Source organism: Phoca vitulina, unplaced genomic scaffold (assembly GCF_004348235.1).
Source record: "Phoca vitulina isolate PV1807 unplaced genomic scaffold, GSC_HSeal_1.0 scaffold43, whole genome shotgun sequence".
Taxonomy (NCBI): domain Eukaryota; kingdom Metazoa; phylum Chordata; class Mammalia; order Carnivora; family Phocidae; genus Phoca; species Phoca vitulina.
Genome location: NW_022589746.1, coordinates 5,982,241 through 6,004,918, shown reverse-complemented (window position 1 = coordinate 6,004,918; position 22,678 = coordinate 5,982,241). Strand labels below are relative to the sequence as shown.

The 22,678-nt window shown below is 37.6% G+C and overlaps 1 protein-coding gene across 3 annotated transcripts in view; it reads left to right on the top strand.

Moving 5' to 3' along the window:
- The window catches only part of B3GALNT2 (beta-1,3-N-acetylgalactosaminyltransferase 2), a 57,698-nt gene that overhangs the window by 6,096 nt on the left and 28,924 nt on the right, over positions 1-22,678 (top strand). For all 3 annotated transcript variants that reach the window (XM_032430232.1, XM_032430231.1, XM_032430233.1), the window contains exons 2-4: positions 7,335-7,482; positions 14,965-15,065; positions 18,023-18,216. In XM_032430232.1, coding sequence (XP_032286123.1) covers positions 7,335-7,482; positions 14,965-15,065; positions 18,023-18,216 — 443 coding nt within the window. The remainder of the gene's footprint in view (positions 1-7,334; positions 7,483-14,964; positions 15,066-18,022; positions 18,217-22,678) is intronic.

Genomic DNA, 22,678 nt, shown 5'->3' with positions numbered 1-22,678 from the left:
CGCTGTGTCTCTCTCTCTCAAATAAATAAATAAAATCTTTAAAAAAATAAAATAAAATAAATGTTCACGGAATTTCTAAAAAAATAAAGAATAATCTCCTTTAAAAAAAAAAAAAGTGATGGGCGCCTGGGTGGCTCAGTTGGTTAAGCGACTGCCTTTGGCTCAGGTCATGATCCTGGAGTCCTGGGATCGAGTCCCGCATCAGGCTCCCTACTCAGTGGGGAGTTTGCTTCTCCCTCTGACCCTCCTCCCTCTCGTGCTCTCTCTTTCTCATTCTCTCTCCCAAATAAAATAAAAATAAAATCTTAAAAAAAAAAAAGTGAGATTGTATCATATTTGTCTTTCTCTGTCTGACTTGGTTCACTTAGCGTAACATCCTCAAGGTCTATCCATGTTGTCAGAAATGGCAAGAAATTTCCTTCTTTTTTATGGCAAATAATATTCCATTGTATTTGTCTATAACACGTTTTCTTTGTTCATCTGTCAGTGAACACTTAGGTTATTTCCATGTCTTGGCTATTGTAAATAGCGCTGCAATGAACAGGGTGCGCAAATATCTTCTCCAATGTTTTCATTTCCTTCGAATAAATACCCGGAAGTGGAATTGCTGGATCATGTGGTAGTTCTAGTTTTAAGTTTTTGAGGAACCTCCGTAGTGTTTATTATAGGGACTACAGCGACTTATAGTCCCACCAAAAGTGCACAAGCCTTCCTTTTTCTACACTTTTCTACCAACACTTGTTGTTTCTTATCTTTTTGATACTAGCCATTCTGACAGGTGTGAGGTCATCTCACATTGTGGTTTTGATTTGCATTTTCCTGATGATGAGTGATGTTGACTGTACCTGTTGGTCATCTGTATGTTGTCTTTGGGAACATGTCTATTCAGATCCGCTGCCTATTTTTTAATTGGATTGCTTGGTTTTTTGCTATTGAATTGTAAGAGTTTTTTTTAAATATATTTTCAGTATTGGGGGCGCCTGGGTGGCTCAGTTGTTAAGCGTCTGCCTTCGGCTCAAGTCATGATCCCAGGGTCCTGGGATCGAGCCCTGCATTGGGCTCCCTGCTTGGCGGGAAGCCTGCTTCTCCCTCTCCCACTCCCCCTGCTTGTGTTCCTGCTCTCACTATCTCTCTCTCTTTATGAAATAAATAAATCTTTAAAAAAAATAAATAAATAAAATAAAATATATTTTCAGTATTAACCCCTTATCAGATACATGATTTGCAAATATTTTATCCCATTTATAGGTTATCTTTTCATTTTGTTGATGGTTTCCTTTGCTGTGCAGAAGCTTTTTAGTTTGATGTAGTGCTGCTTATTTATTTTTGCTTTTGTTGCATTTGCTTCTGGTGACAAATCCAAAAAATCATCACCAAAACCAGTGTCAGGGAGCTTACCCCCTATGTTTTATTCTAGGAGTTTTATGATGTCCGGTCTTAGGTTCAAATCTTTGATCCATTTTAAGTTGATTTTTGTGTATGGTATAAGGTGGTGGTCTGGTTTCATTCTTTTACGTATGGCTCTCTAGTTTTCCCAGCACCATCGCTTCTCGGCCTTTTAGCTAAGATCAAGTGTAGTACCAACATCATCTGTTGAAGAGACTATTCTTTCCCCATTGTGTATTCTTGTCTCCTTTGTCATAGGTTAATTGACCATATAATTGTGGGTTTATTTCTGGGCTCTATTCTATTCCATTGATCTATGTGTCAGTTTTTATGCCAAAACTATGCTGTTTTAATTACCATATCCTTGTAATATAGTTTGAAACCAGGGAGCATAATGCCTCCAGTTTTTTGGTTGGTGTTTTTTTGTTGTTGTTTTTTGTCTTTTTTTTTTTTTTTTTTTTTTTTTTTCCTTTTTCCCCCCCCCCCCCTCCCTTCTGGCAACCACCAAGTTGTTCTGTGTATTTAAGAGTCTGCTTTTTTGTTTGTCTCTCTCTTTTTTTTTTTTGCCTTGTTTCATCATTTGTTTTGTTTCTTCGATTCCACATATGAGTGAAATCATATTTGTCTTTCTCTAACTGACTTATTTCACTTAGCATAGTACTCTCTTGGTCCATTTATGTTGTTGCAAATGGTAAGATTTCATTCTTTTTTATGGTCAAGTGATAGTCCATTGTGTGTATATACCACATCTTCTTTATCCATTCATCTACCGATAGACACTTGGGCTACTTACATATCTTGGCTACTGTAAATAATGCTGCAGTAAACATAGGGGTGCGTGTATCTTTTCAGTCATGTTGCTTGATTTGCAAATACTGAACCACTTTTGCATCCCTAGAATAAATCCCACTTGATTGTGGTGAATGATTTTTTTAAATATATCATTGTATTTTTGGTTTGCTGATATTTTGTTGAGAATTTTTACATCATGTTCATCAGAGATGTTGGCTTGTAGTTGTTTTTTTGTGGTGTCTTTATCTGGTTTTGGTATCAGGGTCATTCTGGCCTTGTAGAATAAATTTGGAAGCTTTCTTTCCTCTTCTATTTTTTGGAATAGTTTGAGAAGAATAGATATTAACTCTTCTTTGAACGTCTGGTAGAATTTACCTATGAAGCCATCTGGTCCTGGACTTTAGTTTGTTGGTTTTTTGATCACAGATTCAATTTCATTGCTGGTAATTTGTCTCCAAATTTTCTTTTTCTTCCTAATTCAGTTTTGGAAGGTTATGTTTCTAGGAAGTTACCCATTTCTAGGTTGTCCAATTTGTTGGCAAATAATTTCTTATAATATTTTCTTATAATCCTTTGTATTTCTGTGGTGTTGGTTGTTATTTCTCTTCCTTAATTTCTGATAGTATTTATTTGAGTCCTCTCTTTCTTTCTTTTTTTTTTTTTTTTGATGAGTCTGGGTAAGATATATCAATTTTGTCGGTGTTTTCAAAGAACCAGCTCCTGGTTTCATTGATCCGTCTATTGTTCTCTTGGTCTCTATATCATTTGTTTCTGCTCTCATCTTTATTATTTCCTTCCTTCTGTTGGCTTTGGGTTTTGTTCTTCCTCTAGCTTCTTTAGGTATAAGGTTAGATTATTTGAGATTTTTCTTATTTCTTGAGGTAGGCCTGTATTGCTGTAATCATCCCTCTTAGATGATGATAGAACAGCTTATGCTTCACGATGCCCTCCTGTTTTGTTCTTTCCTGAGATTGCTGTGGCTATTTAAGGTCTTTTGTGGTTTCATACAAATGTTAGAGTTGTTTGCTGTATTTCTGTGAAAAATGCCACTAGAATTTTGATAGGCATTGCATTGAATCTGTACATTGCTTTGGGTAGTATGGACGTTTAAAAAATATTCTTCCAACCCGTGAGCACAGAATATCATTCCATTTATTTGTGTCTTCTTCAGTTTCTTTCATCAGTGTCTTACAGCTTCCAGTGTACATCTCTTTCACCTCCTTGGTTAAATTTATTCCTAGGTAATTTATTCTTTTTGATTCAGTTGTTAATAGGATTGGTTTCTGAATTTTTTTTTTGCTAGTTCATTATTAGTGTCTAAAGTGCCACTGATTTTTGTAGATTGATTTTGTATCCTTCAACCTTACTGAATTTGTTATTTCTAATAGTTTTTTGGTTGAGTCTTTAGAAACCTATTTTTCAGTATATCTGGAAGGAAAAGTTTTTTCAAAGGCCAAAATCTGCCACGCACTTCTCTTCTACAAGAAAAGGAGAAATGCGTGTAAATTAAAGCAGTTCCTCAGAAGCTGCTTAGACATGGATTAGAAGCAGAGAGAGGATTGGCAGTGGAATGAGATCAAAAAGTAGTTTGCAACCATAAGCCGTGGGATTTTCACATGCCACATGGTCATCTTTATCTTTATTATTTATTTATTAAGTTTTAGAAAAATCTTGTTTGGCAGTGAGATGAAGAAACCAGGGATAAACCGTTGGAATAGGCTTGGGATTTTTTTTCTCATATTTTAAGTTTTTATTATGAAAATCTTTAAACATACCAAAAGTATAAGATTATAACAAATATTACATACTTACCATACACCTTCAACTCCCATTTTTCATGAACACTCCTACCCACTTCTTCCCACTGGATGATTTGGAAGCAAATCACAGATAAGTTATTATTTCCATAAATGTCTTAGTATATTATCTCTAGAGATAGACTTTAAAAAACCATAACCACAAAACTGTCATCACAGTTAGAAAAATTAATGATTCTTTCCAATATTTAGTGTTCAGAATTTCCCAACTGTCTTTTTTTATTATTATATTTTAATTCCAGTGTAGTTAATCTACAGTGTTGTATTAGTTTCAGGTGTACCATATAGTGACTCAGCACTTCCACATATTTCTCAGTGCTCACCATTAGGACACCCCTGTCATGGTCCAGTGGAGTCCGAATTGAAGCAGTGGGTAGAATTAATGATGAGAAAGGGATAGATTTCAGATATTTTTCATGAAGACTTTGTCAGTCAAGAACAAGTTAAATTATGTTTCATGTAATCCATTTCTCAAAGGTTTATTTTGATTTTCTACCAAAAATTAGGCAGTGATATTTGGCACTTAATGGTTTGTTTTAGTTATTTTATGATTTTCCTTTTGTGCATCAACCTTGTTTTCTGATGGTGTCAGGTAAATGAGGCATTTCGGTTAAATGTGATTTTGCTCTTCTACAGCTTTTAATCGTTCCAGAAGACATTTTGAAATGGATGAAATAGACTATCTGAAGACTTTTTGGTATCAGTTTGTTTGTTTTTATTAGGAAACTGAGGCACAGGGATTTAAATAGCTTGTTACTGGTATCATGCAGGTTTTGGAATCAATGTCCGATATGTCTAGTTACTACATTTGCCTCATTCCTGTTGCTAAAAGTACCTACTATTAATATTTTTCTGTGAAAAAGTGGGGGTGAAGTGGGATATCAGTGCCAATTTTACATAAGCATTTAAATTATTCTCCAAATTCAGACTCATTTAGAGTTAGTTCCAGCAATAGGTACAACTTTCATTGTATAGTTCTGTGTGTCTGAGAAAAAAATGTTCCTGGGCCATGAGTTTAAAAAAATTAAGGTGCTAACCAGCATTTCCAGTGATCTGTTTATCACTAATTTCCCGTCCTGAACTGGTGTTACAAATAAAAGATCAGAATTTAGTCTCAGATGAGCTACATGGAGCTGTGGCGCTAATAGAACAGTGATGAAGAATGGAGTTAAATTGCCAGGAATTAAACCTAGCTGTTTGCCTTAGGGGAAGTTACTGAATTCTCATTGCCTCTTTCCTTACTTGTTTAATAAGGAGCCTGACCCCACCTACTTCTCAGGGTTGTGAGCATTAAATGATACTCTACATGCAAAGCATTAAACTGATACTCTATTCATAGTATTTAGTACTTTATAAGTGTGCAATAAATATGGTCTATTATAAGCAAGCTTAGTCAAGGAAAATTTGGATTTACATTAAAGATAAATTCCTGCCTAGGGAATTTATGACCGCCTGGGTGGCACAGTCGGTTAGGTGGTCAGCTCTTGGTTTCAGCTCAGGTCATGATCTCACAGCCCCGGGATCAAGCCCCCACTCAGCGGGGAGTCTGCTTGGGATTCTCTCTCCCTCTCCCTGCCCCTCCCACTTGTGCTCTCACTCTCTCTCTCTCTCTAAAATAAATAACAACAACAAAAAAAGATAAATTCCTGCCTTTAAAGAAGAATTCGTTTTAGTACAGGATTCACTTTATGCTAAAATAACATCTCTACTTCATTTAGGTTAAATTTTTTTTTAGAAACGTGTCTGTTGTGGAAAATAAGGTATCTACACAAAAATTCATATATTCCTAGAATTGTTACAATGTAATATCCTTCAGGTATCCTATTAGAAGATTCTGTCTCCCAGATTTTCTTTTTATTATTTTAATTGGTCCTTTGAAAAAATATCAACATGTTTTTGTTGTCTATTGGCTGAATACATGGATCCTATGGCATATAAAAGGATTGCACTTAATGTAGTAAAGATCTCTGGCCTTCAATTATTTATTTTTGGAAACATTTTGGATCAGTTCCCATGCTTGGAGAAAGAGGTGAAAGGGGCCCCTCATCAGAGCTGTATATAAGCTTGTAGCACTCCAGCTTTGAAACTGGTGATAGAAAACAAAGTATCTTTCCTTTCTGTCTTCTAAGGACAATTTTTTTTTTAAATGTAATCCTGCCCGTTAGACCTTATGGCAGTAAAAAATGAGCCATTCATATGAGTTGTCACTTGATTTATTTGTGTGTGTGTGTGTGTGTGTGTGTGTGTGTGTGCGTGCGCGCACGCGTCTCCCTGGAAATGTTGCTTCCCTCTTTCATTCTTTGGGATATTTAATAAGTGATACGAGGTTTGCTGGCTGTAGAATTTATTGGTATTAATCAGGGTTCTGGTACTTTCTAGCATAGTAGTCTTTCAGCTTTATTTCCCAATCTTACTGATTTTTTTTTAAGAGAGAGAGCAAGAGCCGGAGTGGGAGGTGCAGAGGGAGAGGAAGAAAGAGAATCCCAAGCAGGCTCCATGCCCAGCACAGAGCCCAACATGGGGCTCGATCTCACAACCCTGAAATCATGACCTGAGCCGAAATCAAGAGTCGGCTGCTCAACCGAGCCACCCAGGCGCCCCCTATAGTGTTAATGTAGGCCTTCACCTTTGAAAGCACATATTTGTGGGGTGGTTATAGTTGCTGTTGGTTCCCAGTGAGTCCCTACTATTTTGGTATCAAACCAGGACCTTTATACACATTATCTCATTTTTACAACAACGGCCACTTCTATGAGAAGTGTTACTATACCCATTTGTAGTTTAGGAAACTGAGGCTCAAGAAGTTAACTTTTCAGGGTGGCTGGCTCAGTCAGTAGAGCATGAGACTCTTGATCTCAGGGTTCAGGGTTCTCAGGGTTCAAGCCCCATGTTGGGGATAGAGATTACTTAAAATTTCTTTTTAAATCTTTAATTAAAAAAAAAAGAGAAGTTAAAGAACTTCTGTAGGTCATAAAAAGAACCAGGATTCTGCTCGTGGCCTAATGGACTCACACTGCCTACTATTGCATGGTTTATGCCGTGCTGCCTTTCCAAGCTCATTCTCACCATAAACATCTTGTTAGTTTTGAAGAATTTATGTACTTATGTGAGCATAAATATATGCATATGTGGGGAAGACAAAAGACTCTATGCCAAAAATGTTAGCAGTGGTTATCTGGATGGTACATCTGTGGGTGATTTCTAAAATATTTTTTCTTTGTATTTCTTTGTGTTTTCTATACACATGAACATGTATTATTTTGTAATAAACATTTTTATGTTACATATTGAACAGTAATTGAGACATGACGTTTCTAATTTATTGTTGCTTATTTCTAGATCAATTGGCCTTATTTCCTCAGTGGAAATCTCATCACTATGATGTGGTAGTTGGTGTGTTGTCAGCTCGCAATAACCATGAACTTCGAAATGTGATAAGAAGCACCTGGCTGAAGCATTTAATACAACATCCGTCATTAAGTCAACGGTAGGTTTTCTTAGTTGGCACCTGCCTGATTAACTGAGTAAAAGTTCTGAAAAACCTCTTTTGGGATAGTCAGAGATGTTAATTTAGGCATGCGGCCTCTCTTCCTGGGAGAAATGGCTATTTCATTTTGCTTTCCCTCCACATAGTTGAGTCACAAAAGTAAATTTAACCAAGGTTCTTAGCCGAAAGGTAGTTAGGGGAAAATATATTCATTGGTTAACATATTAGTATTTATAGATACCTAGTTTGTTTTGTTTTTGCTTTGATTTAGAATAGTAATTCCTTTTTTTTTTTTTTTTTTTTTTGAGAGAGAGAGCAAGAGTGAGCAGGGGGAGGGGCAGAGGGAGAGGGAGAGAGAATCTTAAGCAGGTTCCACGCCCAGCTTGGAGCCCAGTGCAGGGCTGGATCTCACAACCCTGAGGTCATGACCTGAGCTGAAATCAAGGGTTGGACACTTAACCAACTGAGCCACCCAGGTGCCCCTAGAATAGTAATTCTTAAAGGGTCCTATTCCAGAATAGGTCTCTGCTTAGACTGTTTGTGTCTAAATATGCTTTTCACTAACTTCACAGAGACATACTGAATTTTTTCTGTTCTATATATTTTTTTTAAGTACACACTGTGTGTAGCTCTTTTTCCTGACTGCCCTTCAAGGACTGAGCTTTGGTAGCACATCTTATATTGATATTAAATGGCTCAGTTATTGGTTAAGAGCCCAGGGCCTTAGTCTTCTCAGTGAGACCAGCCTCTGAAGATTACGTAGTGAGGGGCTAGTGGAAGAGAAGCATGGGAGGTTGAACTTTTAAGTTATGTGAGGACACTCAGGTGATGAGCAGTTCTAGATGGCCCTCTCAGGATTGCGTTAAACTGGCATGTTTGGGACTGAGTAGCTATACAATTGCAGAATTTTCTTGTCATAAGTAGTGAACATTTATAGATTTCCTATCTTATTCATAGTGGCTTTCATTCCTTTTCAAGATAGATTTCTTTAGTTCATGAGCTCAGTGATAATAGTACCTATTACCCAGCAAATGAAAGGCCTCAGACTCATCACTGCTGTCAGAACCTCCTCCAAAACCTGCACTTCCTAGGTAGCCTTTCCCATCTCGGAAAATAATGACTCCTCTCTACCAGTTGTTCAGACAGAAAATGCTGGTGACTATGTTATAAATGAGGGAGTAAGTCCCCCTTTTGGGTCTTTAAGGATCTCTCCAGCATGGTCACAGAAGTGACACTGGGAGAGGCATATGAAATTAGATTTATTATACTCACAAGTCCTAGAGAGGGAGGCACAGTATGCCACACAGGGGGCGGCCATTCAGGAGGAGAGTCCAGGGAGCAGGCTCAACCAAGCAGGTGGGGAGCCGACAGAGCGCGGGGCCCAATGGGCACGTGCCTTTACTGAGGGTCATGGTGGAGTATACAAGCAGAAGGCATGAGGGGACCTCGTTGTGTTAGAGTGTCACTAGGTCAGTCAGGGGAGGGCCACAGGGGGATCTCATGGTAGGGACCAGCCTTGTCATTCTGGTGTTATCAGGTCACCTGAGGAGGATGCTCATAGCCTGTTTGTGAGGATGTTGAGGCACCAGGAAAATAGGAAGTTTTAAAAATTTATAATACATTGTTACCTTGATTTCTTCTTTCTCTCATCCAACCCATCAGCATGTTTTCTTGGTGCTACCTTTAAATCATATCCAGGATCCAGCCTCTCACCCTTTTACCAGTACTATCAGAACCACCACACTCTCCCCATCAGGCCACAGTACCTCTCACTTGGAGTCTTGCAGAAGCCTCTATCTGGATTTCCTGCTTCTGCCTTTATTCCCCTATATTTTATTTTCCATGCAGCAGCCAGAATGCTGCTTTTAAAATTCGTCAAATTACGTCAGTTTTCTGCTCATACCCCTCCGTTGACTTCTCTTTAGCTCAGAGTAAAATGCCAAGTCTTTCCTATGGTCTTTGACCTTATCTACATCTACTTGCCCTACACTGGCAAACATACTGCTAGTGTACGGACTAGTGCTTCCATGCACTAAATGTGCTTCTGCCTCGGGGCCTTTGCACTTACTGTCTCCCCTGTCTTTATCACTCTTCCACTGGATATCCTCATGGTTCACAGTGTCACGTTTTTTAGGTCTCTGTTTAGATGTCACCTTAGCAGGAGGCAGCCCTATATTAAATAGCACCTAACCCCTTTTCCCTCTCTGTCCTCCCTTATTGACTTTATTTTCCTTTATAATACTTATTTCCAACTCGCATGTTTATTATATTTAGCTTTATATTTATAAGTTGTCTTTCCCCACTAGAATATAGTTTCATGAGCATAGGGACTTTAACTTTTTTTTTTTTTCTTTAAGATTTTATTTTGAGAGAGAGAACATGAGTAAGCAGGGGGAGGGGCTGAGGGAGAGGGAGAGAGAATCTTAAGCAGGCTCCACACACTGGGCGTGGAGCCCAACACTGGGCTTGATCCCACGACCTGAGATCATGACCTGAGCCAAAACCAAGAGTTGGATGCTCAACCGACTGAACCACCCAGGCACCCCGGGAATTTAACTTTTTTCACTAATGTATTCCCAGTACTTAGAACCTAACTTGGCACAGGGTAAAGCACTCAACAACTATTGAGGGAATGACTCAGACTAAATGTCATAAGGAAAATTAACATTCAGATAGTCACCAATAATTTATTTGCCATCATAGCATTACTGCTTTAAATTTAGGAAGCTTGGTGATTTGTTTTATAAAAATGATGGGATACCTGTATAAAAATAGGTATTAGCCAAAAACAACTTTTTGGGGCAGAGTAATTTTGTGGATCTAGTAAGAGTATTTAAGATGGCTTTAAAAAAACTAATTTGGTGGGCGCCTGGGTGGCTCAGTCGTTAAGCATCTGCCTTCGGCTCAGGTCATGATCCCAGGGTCCTGGGATCGAGCCCCACATGGGGCTCCCTGCTCGGCGGGAAGCCTGCTTCTCCCTCTCCCACTCCCCCTGCTTGTGTTCCTGCTCTTGCTGTCTCTGTCTCTGTCAAATAAATAAATAAAATCTTAAAAAAAAAAAAAAACTAATTTGGTAAATATCTGCAATAATTTAATAAGTAAACTTATTCATTTCGTTTATACTTTTATTCTAAATGCTAGTTGTTTATGAATGGTATTCTGCCTTAATTGGCCATTAGTAAAAAAATGTTTGCATTTCTGTGGCTGTGGCTTACTTTCAAATCTTGCATTTCACTGAGGGAGCCAGACTCCACATATATTTCCAGGATCTTATTTAATTAAAAGCCTTTGTAATAAAATTAATAAGTTGCCAACTTCATAAGTATCTCTTACGTATCTTCTGCAAGCAGGTAGTGTACTGCGTGTGGTAGAATACAAAGATAGTTGCCATATACTCCTTGCTCAGCGGGGAGCCTGCTTCTCCCTCTGCCTGCCTGCTCTGCCTGCCGCTCTCCCTGCTTGTGCTCTCTCTCTGACAAATAAAATCTTTAAAAAAAAAAAAAAGTCCCCCCCCCAAAAAACAGTTGCCATATAGTCTGAGTCTTTATAGGAGCTTGAAGTTTAATAGGAGGAAATAGATGTAATAGTGTAATAAAATGTTATATGTGCTATCATATAAATAGGTATAAAACAGCCTGGAGTGTTTGGGAAACTCCAAACAGTTCCAAGTAACTGGAACCCCTGGGGGGGTTCAGGGGAGGGTGTGGGTGAGTGAGATGAAGCGCTAGGGAAGGAAAGGGGGGCCGAGAGACAGGGATTATGAGGTAGAGAGAGGGAGGGCGTCGAACCCAGAGGCAGACTGTGGCCAGCCCCTGCAGAACAGCCATGGGGACAGTGGCATGGACTACTGAGATCCAGTTAGGTGGCTGAGGGGCTGAACTAAAGCGTGACCTTAGAAGAAAATGAGGTAAATAAACGGGAGGAGGGAGAGGAGAAAGAGCAGTCTAGGATGATTGCTAGCTTTCTAAGTTGGTGAATAATGAATTCATCAATCAAGGAGCAAAAAACACTAGATGAGAAGAGCAGGTTTCATGGGAGAGAAGTTCTGCTGTGGATATGTTGAGTTTGTGGTACCTGCAGGCAGTTACCAGCTGGTTCCCTGAAACATAATAATTATGTGTAGTGTGTATGTATGTGTTCACTGTAAGTTTTACTGATATAAAGGATGTATAGCACATAATTGACAAATGATAACATACATGATACTCTTTATTATAAATTCCAAGTAGCGAGCTGATTCTCATGGAATGCTCCCATTGTTCTAGACTTTTGTATCTGTAACCAATTACATGTTGCAGTTGACAAAAGAGTGCAGTTTGGACATAAATGTTTTCTTTAAGTTAAAGAGTAAAACTAAAGAGACAACTGAGATATGTGCCAGAACTTTACTCTTAGTCAATAAAGTCAGGGACTTCTTTGGAATCAGGTAACAGGTTTTGAACAGTGGAAGAATAGTTCCTCAGTTTTTTGTACAATTCACAATGGAATGGCTACAGACACATCACTTTTTTCTTTTAATTTTTATTTATTTTTAATTCAAGTATTATTAACATATAGTGTTACATTAGTTTCAGGTGTGCAATATAGTAATTCAGCAATTCTCTACATTACTCAGTGCTTGTCAAGATAAATGTACTCGTAATCCACTTCACCTGTTTCACCCATCCCCCCACCCACCTCCCTTCTAGCCACCACCAGTTTGTTCTCTGTACTTAAGAGTCTGTTTTTTGGGGACGCCTGGGTGGCTCAGTCGGTTAAGCGTCTGCCTTCAGCTCAGATCACGATCCCAGGGTCCTGGGGTCGAGTCCTGCTTCGGGCTCCTTGCCTAGCAGGGAGCCTGCTTCTCCCTCTACCTGCTGCTCTCCCTGCTTGTGTATGCTCTCTCTCTCTCTCTGACAAATAAATAAATAAATATATAAAATTAAAAAATTATAAAGAGTCTGTTTTTTGGTTTATTTCATTTTTTTCATTGTTCATTTATTTTGTTTCTTAAATTCCACATATAAGTGAAATCATATGGTATGTCTTTCTCTGAATTATTTCACTTAGCATTATACTCTCTATCTAGATCCATGCATGTTGTTGCAAATGGCAAGAGTTCATTTTTTATGGTTGAGTAATATTCCATTGTGTGTGTGTATGTGTATATATATATATATATATATATATATATATATATACCACATCTTTATCCATTCATCTGTTGATGAACACTTCGGTTGCTTCCATATCTTGCCTACTATAAATAATGTTGCAGTAAGTACAGGGTACATATATCTTTTTGAATTAGTGTTTTCATTTTCTTTGGGTACATATCCAATAGTGGAATTACTGGATCATATGGTAATTCTATTTTTAAATTTTTGAGGAACCTCCATACTGTTTACCACAGTGGCTACAGCAGTTTGCATTTCCACCAGCAGTGCGTGAGGGTTCCTTTTTCTCCACATACTTACCAACGCTTGTTATTTCTTGTCTTTTTGGTATTAGCCATTCTAACAAGTGTAAGGTGGTATCTCATTGTGGTTTTGATTTGCATTTCCGTGATGAGTGATGTTGAACATGGTTTCATCTGTCTGTTGGTCATCTGTATGTCTTCTTTAGAAAAATGTCTATTCATGTCTATTCATGTCTTCTAATTGGATTATTTGTTTTTTTGATGTTGAGTTGTATAAGTTCTTTATGTATTTTGGATATTATCTCCTTATCAGATATGTCATTTGCAAATATCTTCTCCCATTCCATAGGTTGTTTTTAGTTTTATTGATTGTTTCCTTCACTGTGGAGAAGGTTTTTATTTTGATGTAGTCCCAGTAGTTTAATTTTGCTTTTGTTTCTCTTGCCTGGGGAGACATACCTAGAAAAATGTTTCTACAGCTGATGTCAGAGAAATTATTGCCTATGTTCTCTTCTAGGAGTTTTATGGATTTAGGTCTCAGAGTTAGGTCTTTTATCCATTTTGAGTTTCTTTTCGTTTATGGTGTAAGAGAGTGGTCCCATTCCATTCTTTTGTAGGTAGCTGTCCAGTTTTCCCAACACCCTTTGTTGAAGAGACTGTCTTTTTCCCATTAGATATCCTTGCCTCCATTGTCATAGATTAATTGACCATATAATTGTGGGTTTATCTTTGGGCTGTCTGTTCTGTTCCATTGATCTATGCAGACACATCCTTTTTTAAGTTTAATCTTCATTGACTTTTCCTCCAACGATTTACTTTTTTTTTCCCCTCCATCTCTTAAAGTCAATAAAACCCTTATTTATAGTGTTTGCTAGTTTCCATAGTGTAAATATTCCCACCATGACCAACTTCAGCCAACTAATACAGCATCTCTGAACACAGACTTGGGAAAGATATGCAGTAGCACATCATTTTATTTCCACCACACAGATATAATAGGTAAATATAACCCCAAGAGCATAGATAATAGTGAAATAATTAAGAAATGATTAATTTGAGTATTTTCTTTGTTTTAAAGGAACGTGTTTCATTGTAAGTTTACGTAATTTAATAAAGGCTGTTCTTAATAACCAGTCCACAGAACTCCTGAAAATTTAGCAGTTGGCTCTCATAAGCCAGTAGGAGAAGCCTTGAGAATAAATATTGTCCAGGGAGAGCAGGCAGAAAGAGTGAGAAGAGACCCAAGGGCAAAGCCCTGCTTTAAAATCTGCCCTAATGGACAGACTTGGCGAAGAAGAGCCAGTGCAGGTGACTGAGCAAGCCACATAGTGGAGGGAAGAGAGCACTGTAAGGAGACCAGCACTATGGAACCACAGATTGAAGGGCTGAAAAGTTGTCTGTGGATTTAGCAACAAATCAGTGGTTACATTGGTGGTACACATCTCAGTATAAGTGGTGGGTGTTGAAGCTAAAATTTCTGTTTCATAAAATGAGTGGGAGATGAGAAACTAGAGCCTACAATTTTAGTTCATTCCTTTGTAGGACTTCACTAAAGGATAGGGTGGAGACAAGGAAGGGATGGTAAGTAAATAGAAATTAGTATCAGGAATTCATCTTATTTGTAACGTGTAGGGAAGGAGCTACAGGTTACAGTTGAGGTGTAGGAGAGGAGAGGACCTCCTCTTGAATACGAAGACTAATCTGGAGCAAAAGGAATACCTTCTACAGTAGAGGAAAGCAAATAAAGCAGATTGCAGATACAGATATGTTTTAGGTCGGGGCATGAGAAACTGACTTTACTGTAGTTTGTTTTTAATTGATATGAGCATTTGCTGGTAGCCAGGCCAAACATACTCATACTCGCTTTAACACAGTACTACAGCAGAGGGCTTACACATCCGTCGCTTGGTGGTTGGCAACTTTCAGTTTGTCTGTTCCTCTTTTGCTAGGCTAGAAAAATAAAGTTAGAATTAATCCTAATAAATACCTGTGTCTCAAAGTAAAAGCTTTGAAATGGGCATGAGGAAACGTGTATGCACAAAATGAAGATCAGTATCTGATGTTAATGCCAACACATCTTTCAGTGTGCTTGTGAAGTTCATAATAGGTGCTCATGGTTGTGCCGTGCCAGTGGAAGACAGGGAGGATCCTTACTCCTGCAGACTGCTCAACATCACGAATCCGGGTGAGTCGTCTTTTTCCTCAGCCCCGTGACTCCGCGTACAAGTTTGATGCTGAGGAGAAGTTTGCTAAGCTGACTAGTCTGGTGGTCTGTTTTTAGCAGACGACGATTGAGCTTTCATCAAAATGTATCTTTCATCCTTTTTGACAGATTGAGTGATCACTCTAGCTGTGAGGAGTCTTTTTAGATATATATAATTTCAGGATCCAGGAGAATTTGTTCCTCGGTATGATTCACATGCATTTGGAGATCCCTTGCGCATAGATAAATCTGAATAATGGAGTTTTGAACTTTGAGATAACTGCTGATTTCACCATCTTGTCAATTTACAGTAACCTTGATACGAATATTGTGAGTCAACTTTCTTTTAGAATTACTGCCTATAAGCTCCTGCAAAAGAAACAATGGTAAAAAATTTTAAATATGAGTAATATTTTGTATTCCTTTACAGTTAAAGATCTGTGGGAGTTCTGATGATGAAGAAAGATGGTCCTAATCAGGTTCCCTCTGTTACCAGGGAACCCGTTTTAGGACATTGCTAACTGTACAAGCAGATGTCTTTCTTTACCAGCATTTCCTTTTATGTTCAGCTATCGTTTTAAGGAAGACTAAAGTTTTCAAAGTCTTAAGTGTGCTGATTTTAACTTCTGGTATTTTAAGATTTGGCAGACCTTTATAATTATGTACACCTTACTCTTACAAGCAGCGATAGTGATGTTGTTGAGAGTGTGGGCTTTGGAGTCAGGCTCCATGGCTTTATTTATTTATTTTTATGTAAATTCAATTAGCCAACGTATAGTACATCATTAGTTTTTGATAAAATGTTCAGTGATTCATCAGTTGCATATAACACCCAGTGCTCATCACATCACATGCCCTCATTAATGCCCATCACCGAGTTACCCCATGGCTTTAAATCTAGGCTCTGCCTTTTCCAGCTGTGTGACCGTTGATCAGTTATTCACCCCCTCTGTGCCTCAGTTTCACCATCTATAAACTGGGGATAAAAGTACTTACCTCATAGGGATTGACAGGATGAAATACATTGATACATATAAAAAATTCAGAATAGTTCCTGGGACATGGTAGGTACTTAATATTAAAGAACCTGCCTTTTATAAAGTTCAGCTTCAGTCAGCTTTCTAAATAAATTGTACCTTATTTTCAGGTCTCTATTGTGTAAAGCAGAGGTTTCTTACTTAGGATCTTTTAGTTAACATTGTAAGTAAAATTTCATGTGTAATTGCGTTTCTCCTCGTTTCTCTGTGGAGAAGATCCGTTAGCTTGCACTGCAGTCCCAAAGGGACCATGAACCTAATAAAATGTTGTATTACTGATGATGTAAGAGTAGCCTAGAACAAATTACATTTGAAATCCAAACCAAATCAAATTTTTTTAAAATCTCACCTTAAATTAACCAGACTTTTATTATTTTAAGTGTTATTTATTCATTAATAGTAAAGGAGTAGAACTATTAATTAATAGAAAAATTTCATATATGTAATACCTAGGTTACAAATTTTTTTAAATAGGTGTAACTAAATTTATATTGAACCTAATTTTATCTTTTTGATGACTCCAATGTCATTTTAGGTTTATTTCAATACCTTAAGGTCATCATGAGCATTAATTAATCATCATGATACTCTGGATATGTAGTTTTGATTAATAGCATTACCAAAGCAGCAGGATTTCCTGTGTCTAGGTAGCTTGAAATTCAAGGTACATCTGTTCTTAATAGATAGGTAGTTAGATTATACTGTGCTTAACCTTGGCCTTTAACCCATATGCATATACTTTGAATCTTTTACATTTACTGAGTATATTAAAAAAAAAACTTTCGCTGAGTGTAAAATAGCATTCTAGGAATTCGAAGGTAGGGATCCAAATAATCCTCTGGGTGTGGGAAAAAAACTGAATTTCTGTTTATCTGAAAATAAGACAGTGTTATCTTTATAAAGACTGAATATATTGGTAACAATAATATATGCGTCTATTTTGTTAATGGATATATGAGTGTGTGTACAAATGCGTTTAACTGATGTGGTTGTGTGAGCAGGAAAATTGGAAAACCACAGCTCTGAAAGGTACAAAGAACTTCAATAAAATCTTTTAGAATAGGTTTTTATATTATTTCACAAAGTGGCACTGATATTCTCAGCCATGTGAACTGTTTCATGTAATCGGTCCTGATTTCATTTATAGTAATTGAAAACATTATCTGCAAAGGACTGTTTCTGGCTTTGATTTAGGCAGCTGTAGGGGAGTGGAAAGAGCACTGAGTTTGAAGTCCGTAAACCTGGGGTTGATTCCTGGCTCTGCCACTTCCTGTGACCTCAGGCGAGTTACTTAACATCTCCAGGCCTCAGTATCATAACCCGTGATGTCAGATAATGCCACGACCACACAGTGTAGTTGTGAAGTTGTAAATGCGATGGGGCGTGGCACACAGTATGTGATCAGACATACTACTGTGTTTGATGTGCTTCTCTTTTATCAGTATTACATAGAATTTTTCAGTGTTATTGGAAGTGATTTCAAGGACTTTTGTCATGTGACATCACAAGTATTTTAAATTGCCCGACAAGAAGTAGAATTTTTGGAATTTGCAGAGCAAGACTAAACGTTCTCATTATTTATGACTGCATTAGGTACTGTTTTTAATATCCCTATTTATCGAACCTTTCCTAATAGATGCCTTTGATAATATTCCTCTATGGTGTTTAGACATATATATGCACACATGTGCACACAAAAATTTATTAAAGTAGTTCTGATAATTAAATATTTTACCTAGATATAGCTAAAAACTTCATTCTTAAATTTCAAGATAAATTTATGTTTTTCCCTAGAAGCAGCCATATTTCTGGAGAATTTTTTTAATTACTGCCATTTGTGAAAGAATTATAAGATTATATTTGTTTGGTTATGTAAAACTCCTTTTCTCATTATTTCCTTAGTTTTGAACCAGGAAATTGAGGCATTCAGTCTTCCTGAAGACACCTCATCAGGAATTTCTGAGGACCGAGTTGTCAGCGTGAGCTTCCGAGTTCTCTACCCAATCGTTATTACCAGTCTTGGGGTGTTTTATGATGCCAACGATGTGGGTTTCCAGAGGAACATCACAGTCAAGCTTTATCAGGCAGAACAAGAGGTATGCACTGTTTTATACAAGGTTTTCCCCATTTTTCTTTTTAAAAAATACCAGCTTTTTCCTCATGGCATATAGTAGATTGGGAGACTATATAATTACATCTGGTTGGAAGACTTCCACTTTTCTTCCCTTACTGATTGGATACATTATAGCATAATATATTAATATACTGGTTTGGGAAGAGAATACCAATGAAAAATAAATGTGTTATATCTAGAAAAGAAGGGATTGGGCCAGATTAGAAATTCCCAACCTAAAATTCCCTAAAGCCTAAGGAATTACAAAAGTTGATAATGAATGTAGAAACTTTGGAACTCTAAGGTATAAGCAAGTATTAGTGTCTCTTCATTCCAACCCTGAAAGTCTGTCTCTATAATACAAGGCTAACAGCTGCTTCACATGTCTTTTGTAATAAGGATGTAGAGGGAATGAAAGTTTAAAACAACTTGGGTTACTCTCTTCCTGGTATGTGGGGAAATCTGATTTATTCGCAGAGTACATCTGAAGGAGTATATTAGCAAGGAATTGTATTTGAAAAGATCTGTTTGTAGAAATCTTGGAGGAATTATACAGTGAACACCCATGTAGCCACCTAATTTCCACAGTAGTTAACATTTTGCTGTATTTCAGGGTGCCTGGGTTGCTCAGTCAGTTAAGTGTCTGCCTTTGGCCCAGGTCATGATCCTGGAGTCCCAGGATCCTGCCCCACATCGGGCTCCCTGCTCAGCTGGGAGTCTGCTTTTCTTTCTGCCCCTCACCCTGCTTGTGCTCACTCTCTCTCTCGCTCTCAAATAAATAAACTCTTTAAAAAAAAAATTTGCTTTATCATATATAAAGTTGTTCAACAATCTATCTTTTTATTTTTCCTGACTGTATTTCAGAGTCAGTTTCAGGCATCAGGACACTTTGTCCCTAAACACTTCAGCATGCATATCATTAACTAGACTGTTTTTTGTTTTTTGTTTTTTCCATTAACTAGACTTTAATATTTATTTGTGGTTTTTTAAATTTTATGCACAGTGAAATGTACATTAGGTCAGTTTTTTATTTATTTATTTTTTAAGTTTTTATTTATTTAATCTCTACACCCAGCGTGGGGCTCAAACTCATGACCCCGGGATCAAGAGTCACATGTTCTTCTGACTGAGCCAGCCAGCTCCCCCTCGGTCAGTTTAAACTGCATAAAGCTGTGTAACCCAAATTCCTATCACCCTGTCCCACTTCTTAGAGATGGCCTTTTTTTTTTTTTTCCCCCTCTGTTACCATAGACTGGTTTTGCCTGTTGTGATATTTAATATGTAAATAGAATCATAAAGTACTCTCCTGTGTAAGGCTTCTTTCACTCAACATGTTTTTGTAACTCATCCATGTTCTTATATGTATTCATGATTTTTCCCTTTTCTTTTACCTTTTTTTTCTTTTTTAAGTAAGCTATATGCCCAGTGTGGGGCTTGAACTCACAACCCTGAGATCAAGAGGGCATACTCTGCCGACTGAGACAGCCAGGTGCCCCATTCCTTTTCCTCTTTTTAATTGCTAAGCTGTATTCCAGCAATATGTTTATCCGTTCTCCTATTGCTGGGCATATAGAATGTTTCCAGGGTACTTCTCCTTTACTCTGTTAATGGGATGAATTACATTTATTGATTTTGGAATGTTAAACCAATCTCCTATTCCTTGGTCATGATGTATTATTCTTTTTTTTTTTTTTTTTTTTTTAAGATTTTATTTATTTATTTGCCAGAGAGAGAGAGCACAAGCAAGGGGAAGGGCAGAGGCAGAGGGACAAGCAGACCCCCCGCTGAGCAGGGAGCCCGATGTAGGGCTCAATCCCAGGACCCTGCGACCATGACCTGAGCCAAAGGCAGATACTTAATGGACTGAGCCACCCAGGCGCCCCTCTTTTATATATATATATAGATGGAAATTGTGTTTCCTGAGGACAGCATATAGTTGGGTCTTCCTTTTGATCCAGTCTGAGAATCTCTACCTTTTACATGGAGTGTTTAGCCATTTATATTTAATGCAGTTATCCAATTGTTTTTCATTTTGCTCTTTGTTTTCTGTTTCTTCTACTTTTTTCTGTTTCTCTCTTCCTCTTTTCCTGCCTTCTTTGGGTTTGAGTATTTTTTAGAATTCCGTTTTAATTTCTCTGTTGTCCTTTCAGCTACAGCTCTTTGCATTCCTCTTTTTTATGTATGGTTGATAGAAAGATTACAGTATACATCCTAAACTTGTCATTTTTCTTAAAATTAATGTTGTACCCTTTCTTGTAAAGTATAAGAATGGTACAGTGTTACAGCTTGTGCTTTAAACAGCTAAATGCGTATTAAAGTACTTTAGAGGAAGAATCATCTTTTATGTCTGCCCACATACTTACCATTTCTGGTGCTCTTCATTCCTTCCTGAATATTCAGGTTTCCTGAATGTGCAAGTTTACTGGTAACGAATTTGATTAGTTTTCATTTTTCTGAAAATGTTTTTATTTTGCCTTTATTCTGTCCTCCTCCACCCCCATTTTCTTATGGAATATTTTCTGGGTATAGAAAGTCTGGCTTGACTTCTTTTATCTTCAGTATTTTAAAGATGTCATTTCAATATATTCTGACCTTCATTTTTTCTGGTGAGAGGCCAACTATCCTTCATATTACTGTTCCCATATATGGTATATGTAATTGGTTTTTTTGTCTGTTTGTCCTGGCTGCTTTTAAGATTTTCTCTTTATATTTGGTTTTAAGCAGTTTGATTGTGTTGTACCTTGGGTGTGGTTTATTCTTTGTGTCTATGCTGCTCAGGGTTTGCCAACTTTCTTCAATCTGTAAATCTTTTACCAAATTTGGGAAACTTTTAGCTATTATTTCTTCAAAAAATTTTCCTCAGCCCCATTTTCTCCACTCATTCTGGGATTCCAATTGCATGCATATTAGACCTTTTGCCATTGTTCCACAGATCACGAGGCTGTGTCCATTTCTTAAAATTATTTTTCTGTTTTTCAGATTTGATAATTCCTTCAGTCTATATTCACATTTACAGACTCTTGTGCCATCTCAAATCTGCTGTTAAACCTTGCCAATGAAAGCATTTTAGATATTGTACTTCCTAGTTCTAGCATGTCCCTTTAATTCTCTTTTGTAGTTTTATTTCTCTAAAATTTCCTGAGTTCATTCATTTTGAACATATTTTCTTTACAGTTTTGACCTTAGGTATAATAATGGCTTTAGGGCGCCTGGGTGGCTCAGTTGGTTAAGCGACTGCCTTCGGCTCAGGTCATGATCCTGGAGTCCCTGGATCGAGTCCCGCATCGGGCTCCCTGCTCGGCAGGGAGTCTGCTTCTCCCTCTGACCCTCCTCCCTCTCATGCTCTCTGTCTTTCATTCTCTCTCTCTCAAATAAATAAATAAAATCTTTAAAAAAAAAAAAAAAAAAAAAATAATGGCTTTAAAATCCTGTCTGTTTATTCTAATTTGAATCATGTTGAGGTCTGTCTTTATCGATTATCATCTTTTCTCTTGAGTATGAATAACATTTTCCTGGTTTGTCTTATATCAGGTAACTTTGGATTATATCCTAGATATTGTGAATGATTCATTGCAGGATCTCTGGATCCTCTTATATTCCTTAAAGAGTATTGATTTTTGTTTTGTTTTGTTTTGTTTTAGCAGGCAATTAAATTGGCTAACGGAGAGGTTTTTTTGAGAGAGAGAGAGAACACAAGCAGGGGGAGTGGCAGGCAGAGGGAGAGGGAGAAGCAAGCTCCCCCGCTGAGCAGGGAGCCCGATGTGGGGCTCCATCCCAGGACCCTGGGATCATAACCTGAGCTGAAGGCAGACACTTAACCTACTGAGCCAACCAGGCATCCCTCTTTTTGATCCATTTAATTGTCTTAGTATATGTAATCTTTTTTTTTCTTTTCAAACCATTTGTAATGTTTGAGTTATCAGTGAAGAGACTTGGCCCAGACAGTATTTTGATAATGTTGATTTATTTTTTAGTTGCCGTATTTTTAGCCAAGAAGTTAATCTTTGTCCTAAGGAAAGCCTAGTCTAAGATGGATGCTAATAGGTTTGCAGGTAGTCACAATACACAGGTATTACCACCGTATGGCCCAGAACTGGTGTTAATGAAGAAATACGCATAATCCACTAAAACCCCCCTAATCCTAAACTTCTGCGTGGCCTTCATAGCTTTAACAGAAATTTCTCCTGTAGTAAGCTGGTATATAAGAATAGGCATGAGAGAAGTAGGAAATATTCTTGCCTAAAACAAACTGGGAAGGACTCAAAAAAAACACAGTACAGGCGTACCTCAGAGACACTGTGGGTTTGCTTCCAGACCACCGCAGTAAAGCAAATATCCCAGGAAAGCAAGTCCAATGAACTTTTTGCTTGGTGCACCTGAAAGTTATGTTTACACTTTAATGTCATCTATTACACGTGCCGTAGTATTAATATTAATGCAAATAT